Here is a 10,898-nt window from a genome sequence, read left to right on the forward strand (position 1 = left end):
TAGTGGTTGTCCTGCATGTATTGAATGGATTGCTATATGTTGACTTATACAAAATAGGAAGGAAAGCTGCTTGGAGAACTTTGATACCCTTGTTCTTAATACCAGCTCAGATGTACAGTGTGTGTGGGTTTTTTGACAATTGATGTAGTCATCTGTTAAGGATTTTACAAAAGCAAGAATAACCTTAAGTATTTTATATTCACTAGGAGAAAGGGGAAACACCTTTATGTAAATTCATCCCCGATAAGTTCTGTTTACATAGCATGTTTTAAACCTGCTAGTCTTTTGGATCAGAAATGAGAAGAAGAAAATATGTCTTCTGCAGCTGTTTCACTTTGTAGAAGTAACAGGATATATTGCAAATTCTGAATATTCTCTGATTTTCAGGTTTATTCTCTCCTAGGATTTTGACATGTCAAATTTATATTAAGAGTATCAGATCATCAATGGCTTATAAATAAGTAAGCAAATTAGATGGTTTAGATTCAGAAACAGGCATTCTGTTTCTGAGAACAGTAGCTGGGCTTGATGAAGTGGTTATAAAGCACCGGGCTTTGGCATGTTGCAGTAAGAACTTGCAATCCAAAATGAGGAATACACTCTTAGTATTACTTCTCCATCTCATAGAATAGGAGAGCGGAATGTCTGTTAGGGTGGAAGTCCTTTTGTCTGCCAAGTTCTACCCCATCAGGACAAAATAGTACTCAGGAACAAATTGTGGATTTCAGGTCCCATCATTTCTAGATTGACCTCTCAGGTTTTTTTTATAAGATCAGAACTTTCCAGAAACAAGCTTTGCGAGGCAGGAAAGACAGCACAGTAAGCATGCAAACACATCTTCAGTGATTATTTAAGTACTGACAAGATGTGATCTTTATTTCCTGGTGCACATAATTGCAAAATACTGAACTGATGTGAACTGCACGGCTCATTTTGGACTGTATTGAGTAGTTACTTGAGTTAGTTTTCTCTCATTCTTGGACTTTCAAAACCATCATCTTTAAAAAGAACTTTAATTTATATTGACTGAAATACCATTTTCTGCAGGAGATGACAGAAGACTACCCAGAAGATATGAAGATGGTCAAGCGGCAGGTAAGGGCATGTAAATATGCTGTGTAGAGCTTTACAAGAAATGTAATGTCTTTAAAACAGTACACATTAATGTGTCGTAGTTCTCCTGATCAGAGAATGCAAAAAATTACCCATAGAGCATAAGCTGAAGAACTGCATAGTATTTCTCATCTATTTTGAAATGAAAACAATTGTGCAAGTGTTGTGGGCCTTCAAATTGGGTGGGGAAGTCATTGGTTGTGTATGGTTTGTATTTGGAGCAGAGATCATGCAGTTGCTAGGAAGTAAAATCAAATTAGATAGGTAAGAGAAAGTAACCGGCATAACTGGTCAGAAATTAAGATTCTGAGAGTACAAGATATCAAAAAATGTACTTGAAAATTAATAATCTTTTAAACAATCAAGTTCTTGAGTTTGGCCAACAACAAAGGCAGTGCTTTATATTGGCACTCTTAAAAAAACATCTTTGCTGTAGAGGAATGGGTGATCTGTTTTGTTCTAAAGTAGATGTGTTGTTGCTGTGCAATTCCAGTCATCAGTCCCAAAGAAAATAATTGTTTAAGATTTTTTATGGTGTCTAATTTTTGTTTCTAGGGAATAACTTGGATACACGATTAGAAAACAAAAACGGTAATGCAACACAATACCTGCAGATTTGTGATAGCATTAGCACTAATAGAGTGCTAAAACAAAAAACCAAGAAAAGGAGGAGAGGAGAGGCCAGGCAATGGCAAACAGGTAAACACTGTATGGCTATGTGTGCTCTCACTGAGTGGCACTTACTCCTTTACTATTCTTCTTCTTTTTTTTTTTCTTCTTTTTTTTCTTTTTTTTCCCAAACTGGTTCAGAATTAAAAATCTAAATGGCGATTTGCGGATTTCCTGTGTCCTTCCCCCTCCAATTCTGTGCATAGAGAATGTGGTAGGTTTTGCTCTTGAAGTTAGCAACTTAGCGCTGGTGTAATTCGTTTGAATGTTGCAAGTGATTAAAAAGTAATTGTGCTCACCGTACATCTGATATCACTTACCTATCTGAGCAGTTTCTAAAACAAAACTATATAAACTGTAGGCGGTGTGCATTGGTTGTTTTTAAACTACTCATCTCTTGCTGCAAGTGTAAGTGCATGAATCTGAACAGAAGTTGGCTGATTTAAAGCTTCTTGATCAGTAAACTCGTTTCCTTCATTACTTGTTTTTGTTTGTTTAAAAACAGCTGTTATAATAGGTCCTGATGGACAGCCCTTAACAGTTTACCCTTGTCATATATGTGGGAAAAAATTTAAATCCAGAGGATTCTTGAAAAGGCATATGAAGAATCATCCAGATCATATGATTAAGAAGAAATACCAGTGTACAGACTGTGACTTTACAACTAACAAAAAAGTAAGTTTCCACAATCATCTGGAAAGCCATAAACTTATAAATAAAGTTGATAAAACCCATGAGTTTACAGAATATACAAGAAGATACAGAGAAGCAAGCCCATTGAGTTCTAATAAACTAATACTGAGGGACAAAGAGCCTAAACTGCACAAGTGCAAATATTGTGACTATGAAACTGCAGAGCAGGGGCTACTCAATAGGCATCTACTTGCAGTTCACAGTAAGAACTTCCCTCATGTATGCGTGGAGTGTGGGAAAGGATTCCGTCATCCATCAGAGCTGAAAAAGCATATGAGGACCCACACTGGGGAAAAGCCATACCAGTGTCAGCACTGTGTCTTCAGGTGTGCTGATCAGTCCAATCTGAAAACTCATATCAAAACCAAACACGGGAATGACTTGCCGTTTAAATGTGAGCACTGTCCCCAGGCTTTTGCAGATGAAAAGGAGCTGCAGCAGCACACAGAATTGTTTCAAGGGCATAAGACTCATCAGTGTCCACACTGTGACCATAAGAGCACCAACTCCAGTGACCTGAAGCGACACATTATTTCAGTTCATACAAAGGATTTTCCCCACAAATGCGAGGTATGTGAAAAAGGCTTCCATCGTCCATCAGAGCTCAAAAAGCATAGCGAAACCCATAAAGGTAAAAAGATACATCAGTGTAGACACTGTGACTTTAAAACATCAGATCCTTTTATACTGAGCGGGCACATCCTCTCAGTTCACACCAAGGACCTGCCTTTTAAGTGCAAAAGATGTAAAAGAGGATTTAGGCAGCAAACTGAACTTAAGAAGCACATGAAGACCCACAGTGGAAGAAAAGTTTATCAATGCCAGTATTGCGAATATAGCACTACAGATGCGTCGGGCTTTAAACGACACGTAATATCAATACACACAAAAGACTATCCACATAGGTGTGAGTATTGCAAAAAGGGATTCCGTAGACCGTCAGAAAAAAATCAGCATATAATGAGGCACCACAGAGAGGCCATAATGTAATATATGATGTCAAGAAGGAAGCAATTTAGAAACTGTTACGATAATTGGGGAAAAAAAATCTCACGAACTGTTTCTCCTGGTTTCAAAGCTCGATATTAAATCATAACTTTACATTCTTTGTATTAAAAGTCTTAAAAGCATTAGGGTTGACAGGGGATCTCATAGCCCTATGATTGTTGCTTATCAGAACCTGAAGAGCACTATAGAATGCAGATAGATGAATGTCTTAAATTTGCAGAAGGATGAATGAATGTCTTTAAGTAATAGTATTACGCGTTGTTAAGCTATGGGAGACAAAAAGAAGATGATTGTGTTACCCGTTTTGTCAGTGAGAGCATTCGTCTCCATACTAAAACAGTTCAGATACGTGATGGGATTCTTTACAGCTGGTTTGCGGAGGCAGCTGGGCCTGGCTTCTCGTGTGGTCCTGAGAGAAGAGTATTTGTCAGTCACCTGGTCATAACGTTTGAAATTGTGCCTGGAAATTATATGGTAGAACTGGTCAGCGTTAGGAGTTGTTGTCCTTTTTTCAGCAAATACAGCGTTTCAGTGGGAAGCGTTCGGGTTTCCTCTATTAGTTAGGTCCAACGAGAAGTTTGTAATGATTTTCAAAGCTGCTAACCTATTTTATTGCAGGATACGATGATAGAATACAGCGTTATGTTATGATCTCAGAGGTGGTGTTGTGGTGCTAGGCTTAAAGACGTGTATGTACATAACTACCCTTTTTTTACCTGAAACTGCGGCTGAATGTTGTTCAGTATGGCACATAAAGTTAAGTTTGAATCCAACTCTCTATTTTTTAAGGATGAAACGGATGCAGCTGATAGTGCTGCTACTCGGCACTACTTTTTTTTTTTCCTCAATACTTTAAGATCTCAAAGTACTATTAAAAAGAAAATCAAAAAGAAACTATAGTTTGTTTTTAATTAAAAGTCAAAGTACTTAGAAGCTCTTTAGGGCAGTGTTCTTAACAGGTATGGCTATTGCCCTGCCTTCTAATATAAAATTTTCAATAGAGACATAAAATTGCACCTTTTAATCAATTCTTTTAAAAAAAGAAGTCTATACCACGGTATAAACGTGCATTTTCAATCTGTAAGAAAGTATATATGCAGTATTTAGCCAGAGAAATATGCTGCCGCTAGAGTTTGGAGATGGATCTTCAGTTTACAGTGTATACATTTAAAATATGCATCCCTTTAAACAATGCTTTGTGTTAGCATGCTGCAAATCAAATGGCGCTTAATATAACGAGCTGGTCTAGGGCTATTTAATGAACAACCTGTTCATAAGTGTTACGCATATAATGTGTATTTTTTACTCTTTTTAGTTGCTTCATGTTTGCACACAGCTGTTCACATGAGAAATTGTAACTTCATGCTATATGGTGGCTTTGTGTTTCAGATAATGTTCATATTTTGTTTTTGCACCAGATGAGAATCAGTTCCTTGAGAAATTTTTTTTTTGTTTTTTTTTTTTTATATTTCTAAACTTCAGGAAGTGAAATTTGGGAAATCTCTTAGAAAAATACGTGTTTTATGTGGCTGTAAAAAATGATGTACACGCTGTAAAATAAGATTGTCACTGTGTGGGATTATTATTTCTAAATGTGTTACTCATCGTAACGGGCATACAATAAAAAGCATCTCTTGCACTCCAAATATTTTGGAGCCTATTTCTCATTTATGGTGACTTAGGAAAGTCTCATTCGGTGTAATTTTGCCTTACTGTTTTAGTTACATTGTTATTCCCTGGTTAATCTGAAATGTAATAACATCTCAAGTGAACAGGTTGCCCGAGGTACACGTGTGTACCACTGCTGAGGGGGAAGATCGAGGTCCCAGTTAACCCCCTGAGGTTGCCGGTGACGTAAGTACTTTTGTTTCTACATAATTACCAGGTGTGATTCTGCCATAGCTTTGGAATTCTTTCGCTTTTTGGAAAAAGGCAGGTAGGTGCTGCCTTTTTATTAACTGTATAATAAGATCAGCTGTCAAAGTGCTTATAGTACTGCTTTCTTAACTTTCTTCTCTTTTAGGATACTTGAATTATGACAATGGCGATAGATTGGAACCTCTAAGAGAGTAACACGGTGTTAAACGAACTTTTGGAGGATTTCCGGCGTGCTTTTAACCAGCCAATATGCGGCTTTTGTCGGACAAACAAAGTGCAGACGTTGTTAATGGAATAGCCTGGGTTTTGTTTCTGATGCTTCCTTCTGTAGGTCCAGCAGTCAGAGGAGGAGATGGTGACAGTCACAAAAGCTTAACACAAAATCTTGTGTTTTGTTGACAATTTTAATGCTTTATTCCTGAAAACTGTATTGAATACGTAGACTGGAGGAGATCCTTCACAGCAGGCTGAAGATGACCGTTCAGTGCTGACTCATTTTCCCACCTTCAGGATGGACAGAATAACCAGATGTGTGAGTTCTTTTAACATCTTCAGCCAGCATTGTAACCAGATTCAGTTCTGCATTGCATAAGGACCCACCAGAGTTGGTGCGGTACAGAACAGGCCGTGGGGGCAGCAAAGGAGTACAGTGGAAGGCCTTGACCTTAAAGATTTCATAGTTCAAAATCATAGATGTAGGTAATTCTGTGACAAATGGTTGCTTTGTGTAAGATCCAGACACATCTTTTGATTCTGGCCAATTGCTTATAGTCTTTAAGTTTTTGGAAGTGACACCACATCTTCTAGTCGTGGCTGTGTTAAGTTGCTCGGATCTTTCCGAAGTTTGGGGAAGACAACAGTAGATAGCTGTACTGTTTTTTCTTGTGTATGGTTTCGCTCTACAGCTTCATCTGAGAAAACTCCCTAAATGATGCTTATTTATTACAGTCATGGGATGTACCATAACTACTCAGAATTAATGTTGGTTCAGAACCATGGTGTTTGCCATCCTAAAAAAGCACAGTGCAGCGTGGGACATCAGTTCTGTTATTCACATTTTCTGTTGCACATAGTTTTTCCATGCCCTAAATTCTTACACACTGCATAGTCCACAGAGTGTTGTTTTGTGGTTTGTTTTTTAACATATTTAATGATGGCAAAAGCAATATTGTGGGTGCTGGATAAAGATGTACTTCCATTTCAGCTTCATCATCTTTCGAAGTTCTGTAACCTTGTATTTCAGAAGCTGAAATTGGTTTTGAGTGTTCCTGCAGGTCTGCCTAGTGAGGTTTCCTTCTAGTTAGGAAAAAGAAGTTGTACCTTTCGGAATGTGGAAATCTGTGAGAAACATGTTTTCCACTATGTGGGAGGAAACAGTGGTTGGAAAAACTACAGCTGAAATTGATTGTTGTCAGCTGAGGAACAAATTTAGGAATGAAAGAGGAGCTGAAGAACAGGTACAGCCTAGGAGTCTGTGTGTAGGAGCCCTGCTGTCTGTGACAGATAGATGGAGAACCTGAGCTGAGTTTAATGGCAGTGGTTACAGGCAGCCTTCTCCAGTGGGAAGTATGAAGATGAGTTACTGCTATAGTTTGGTTGGCTTATTGCTTTAGCATTTTGGACATGTCATTATATTCATTATTTCTTTCTTCTTTTGGCAGTGAAACAGCAAAATGGCCAGTGAAGCCTAGCTAAGAAGAGACAGTGTGGAAATAAGATCTGTTGAAGGGAAGAACAGTAGTAAGTATTGCTATCCGTATGTTGGTGAATCTCAGCAGTTTCACAAAATTTCACAGCAGTTTGAGGAAGTTCCTACATTGTTCTCAGTGCGCTCAGCCAGTATGTGTTTAACGTGGGACGGCTGTTATGCAGAAGTGCCATGATTTTTAAAATGCAACCTGTGACGTCAGGTTCTTTTCAGTGCACCCCCAGATCCCTGCAGACTGTACCTGCCCTGCCTGGCTCCCCCGAGCTGGCAGCGCTCTGCCTTCTGTGTACCCAAAGCCTTCAGGACAAACCGCTCTGTAAGCAGGTGCTGCCTTTTTGTTTTCAGTGCAGATGAGTTCCTGAGTGGTGACAGCAAGTAAGGGAAGGAGACCTGCTGCCGCCTGTAAGCTCTGTAAGTCTTTTGGCAAAAGTTAAATTATATTGGTGGTGATATTATACTCTATTACTTCTTTGTAAACCATGAATGATGTCTCCTGTCACCATCTGAACAAGAGGAGACTCAGGAGAGACCTCGTTGCATCCTTTTAATACTAATAGGGAGCTTATGAACAGGAGGGGAAATGAAATTCTTACACAGATGGATAGTGAGAGGACAAGGGGGAAGTTTTAAACTAAAAGAGTTTTGAGCTGTTTTGAAAAAGGAAACGGTTGTGCTTTACAAATTGTTGCAAATCTGTGCAGCAGCAATAACAAACCTAATGATTTACGTTTGTAAGCATTTGTGACAGGCTGCCACTCAAAGTACCATGAGGAAGGTGACCTGTGCTGTAAAGCCTTTTGTCCCCAGGAGTGTGGCACTGAGGTGGTTCAGCAGTCCCCGACTACATTTGGATTTCCCCTTGCCTGTTCCTGTGCTGTTCTGTGTGATACACAAACAGCTCGTGTTTGTTTGAGCAAACAGCAAGTTTCACAGACATGCAGAAGGGTTGCTCTGAATGTCAGCTGTTCATTGTGTGTTTTATTTGAATGACAGAATTCCTAAATATCAGAAGTAGTGCAAAGTGATTCATGACTTGATCACCATCTATTGTCTTTCTTCAGGTTTCAAATGCCCGCAATTAAAGGTGATGAAATGAAGAGAGTATATTGAAGAACGCCAACGGAGTAATCTCAAGGTAAAGGTCAGAGTAAAGGTATGTTTGCTACCTTGCTGCAGTATTCACAGCTTATGTTGACTGCAGACAGCGCTAGAGGTGTCAGAAACTTCTACACTAGGACTGCATTTGGCTTTCATTTCACAGCTGTTCACATTACATTGTTACAAGGCAAGGTCAGCAAGAGGAACTAAAAGAAACTTTTTTTCTCCTACATTTCAGTTGAAGAACAAGAAACTGCATACTGTCAGATCAGCACAGGCAGTGAAGGTTCAGTTCATAAAACCATTAGCAGTTGATGAGGGCAGTACAGACACTGTTGTAAATGCATAAACACTGCCTGTGGTTTTCTGAATTTGCTCCTGCAAAAAATCGCAATGGACAAACCTGAAACTGAGGTGAAAAACTGTCCATGTTGTTGATAGTTTGACTGATAACTGGCATTTACAGAGATGAGTAAGCATGAAAAATGTGTCCAACAGAAATAATGTTAAGTAAATCAGTTTCGGTTCATTGGAAAGCATGCAGCAATGAGACTACAGCAAATATCAGTTATTTTTATAATAAGATAGTAATTTTGCTTTATTAAATAAACCCAGTTTAAAAACAAAACCAGCCCAAAATGGTCATTATGCTTCATCTTATCTAGTTCTGCTTTTCAACAACTATCTATTGCTTTGTGGTGCTTGGGTGTAAAATGTGCTGAGCTGGCAATCAGTGCTGCAGAATGTACAGCATATGGATGTTTTAAGTAAATTAGATGAGCCTCAGAGCATCTGGCCCTTCCTGCACCATGCACTGCTGACATTTGTCTCTTCTGGTTAGAAAACTAGGCTTTATTTTTTTTCAATGTATATATACATATATATATTTAGTGGTATGTGTGCTAGTGGTTCTTCAAGTGTGGGGAACAATCAGCATGTTTTCGAATGGATGATAATGCCACCTGTAAATGCAAAACAGTTCATTTGCCTAATCATGGCCTTGTCATCAAATGACAACACAATGCCCAGCAGCTCTGAATGCATTTCAGTCTGCGTTCTTCTGTCTGTAAGGGCGTTGACTGCTTTTGTTGTGCTGTTAATAGTCTTAAGAAAGTAAGTCATACAGAGTTAAAGAAACATTTGTTTAGTAGTTATTTTTCAGAAGGATTAGTAAATACACTGTGCAGCCATTGCAGTAGCTGAAATGAATGCAAAGTATGTCCATTAATAATTGTTTCTTTCTGCTGTTTGCAGCTTCTTCCTTTGGAGCTGTTTGTGTAATGCTTCTAGCTTGCCAGGCCCAGATGAGTTCATGGCAAAAACCACAGTAAGTCAGAAAGCTGTTTTTTCTTTTCATTGTGAAATCTGCACTCATCAGTATGATGGCATTAAACAAATGTGTTGTTCTTTTTCTGTTTTTATGGTCTGGGACACGAGGGATGATAAGTCATTAGACAGTGCCAGTAAGGTTATTGTGATAGAATACACATGACGGTACTGTGTCAGTGTATTATGATATTTTTTTCTATGCTGTTATATTAACTGAGTGAAGGTTGGAATCAAATGCAAGAAAAGAAACATCCCATTATCCCTTTACTTGTGAAGATTGGTATAGAGAAATCTGTTGTTTCAAAAAAGTATCACGTCCCCTAAAACAACCCCCTCCAGTACTGGGTAGATAGAAGTTGTTTCCAGTAGAGCCATGATTCAGAAAGGTATATTTATTTAACATATATTGCCAACAGGGTTCTTTCACCATTAAAGAGTGTCTGTGCTGTATATTATTGGCGAACAGAAGTATGTGTTTGCAGAAACATTCTATGATTCCATGAAAGAAAGCAAAGCAAGAACCCTGTGATACAGAGCTAGCACCTTCTGACTGCACAAAGCTTTTTGCCTATGATTTTCTCTTAGTGCTTCTCCCTCTCACCTAACACATTGTGTTGGCTAGACAGCCACATAATTATTTATACCAAAGCAGCTTAATTATTTGTACCAAGTCAGATGAGAGAATTCCCATAGTCTTGCCTGGAGCAAAAAACTGTAAATAGTAGGTCGGTCTGATAATAAAATATACTCTATGAGCTAAGTTTTTCTATATAAAAATATAACGAGATCTTGATGTTTTCAAACACAGCAAAATAAATAGTTGTGGCTGGTTTGGGGGGCTTCTAGAGGTGTAACTGAAGTATGTTAATATTCTGATGTCAGTAACATTCTTCAAAGTTGGCATCAGCCTAAATTAAGTCATCTACTAATTCAATAGCCACGTTTAGTATTTCTGGAACAAATGAAGTCATTTTCCTTTGCGGTTTAGATGTAATGTAAGTAACATTCCCTGTGACAGTTTTTACCGGGTTTTACTTCATCTTGAACAGGCTGCAGTAGATGAAGTGACAATCTGTGAATCTCTCTGTATTGAAACCAGCCATTCCTTGTGTGTGCGCGACTTAGATTTGTATCACTCTCACTTCTCAATCACAAGCAGATAGGAGAGAAAAAAACACTGATAATACAATGAAGAGGAAACAGAAATGTTTCAGAGTTCTGACTTCTGTCTTTTAGACGGCTGAACAAATGACTGAAGAACAGCTGGTAAGCACATCAGGAAAAATGGAAGTCCTCACCAGCATGGCATGCCATTCTCTTCTGAGAGAAAAGTAAGTGCATGAAGCAGTATGAGTAACATTTGTGTACAGATGTTAGCAGCAAGTTATGGACATGGGTACCA

General features: G+C 38.5%; 1 protein-coding gene across 7 annotated transcripts in view; it reads left to right on the top strand.

Annotated features, from left to right (window-relative positions):
• ZNF711 (zinc finger protein 711) overlaps positions 1–10,898 on the top strand; it is a 33,411-nt gene that overhangs the window by 15,174 nt on the left and 7,339 nt on the right. For 2 of the 7 annotated variants that reach the window (XM_072336246.1, XM_072336252.1), the window contains 8 exons: positions 1,048–1,095; positions 1,669–1,812; positions 2,288–5,893; positions 7,023–7,101; positions 7,415–7,480; positions 8,131–8,222; positions 9,422–9,494; positions 10,733–10,871. In XM_072336246.1, coding sequence (XP_072192347.1) covers positions 1,048–1,095; positions 1,669–1,812; positions 2,288–3,465 — 1,370 coding nt within the window. In that variant the 3' untranslated portion in view covers positions 3,466–5,893; positions 7,023–7,101; positions 7,415–7,480; ... (1 more) ...; positions 9,422–9,494; positions 10,733–10,871. Of the gene's footprint in view, positions 1–1,047; positions 1,096–1,668; positions 1,813–2,287; positions 5,894–7,022; positions 7,102–7,414; positions 7,481–8,130; positions 8,223–9,421; positions 9,495–10,732; positions 10,872–10,898 lie in introns of those variants that run through there. The other 5 variants (XM_072336247.1, XM_072336249.1, XM_072336253.1 and 2 more) reach the window with 5 other exon arrangements.

Source organism: Excalfactoria chinensis, chromosome 4 (genome assembly GCF_039878825.1).
Source record: "Excalfactoria chinensis isolate bCotChi1 chromosome 4, bCotChi1.hap2, whole genome shotgun sequence".
In the NCBI taxonomy this organism is placed as follows: Eukaryota; Metazoa; Chordata; class Aves; order Galliformes; family Phasianidae; genus Excalfactoria; species Excalfactoria chinensis.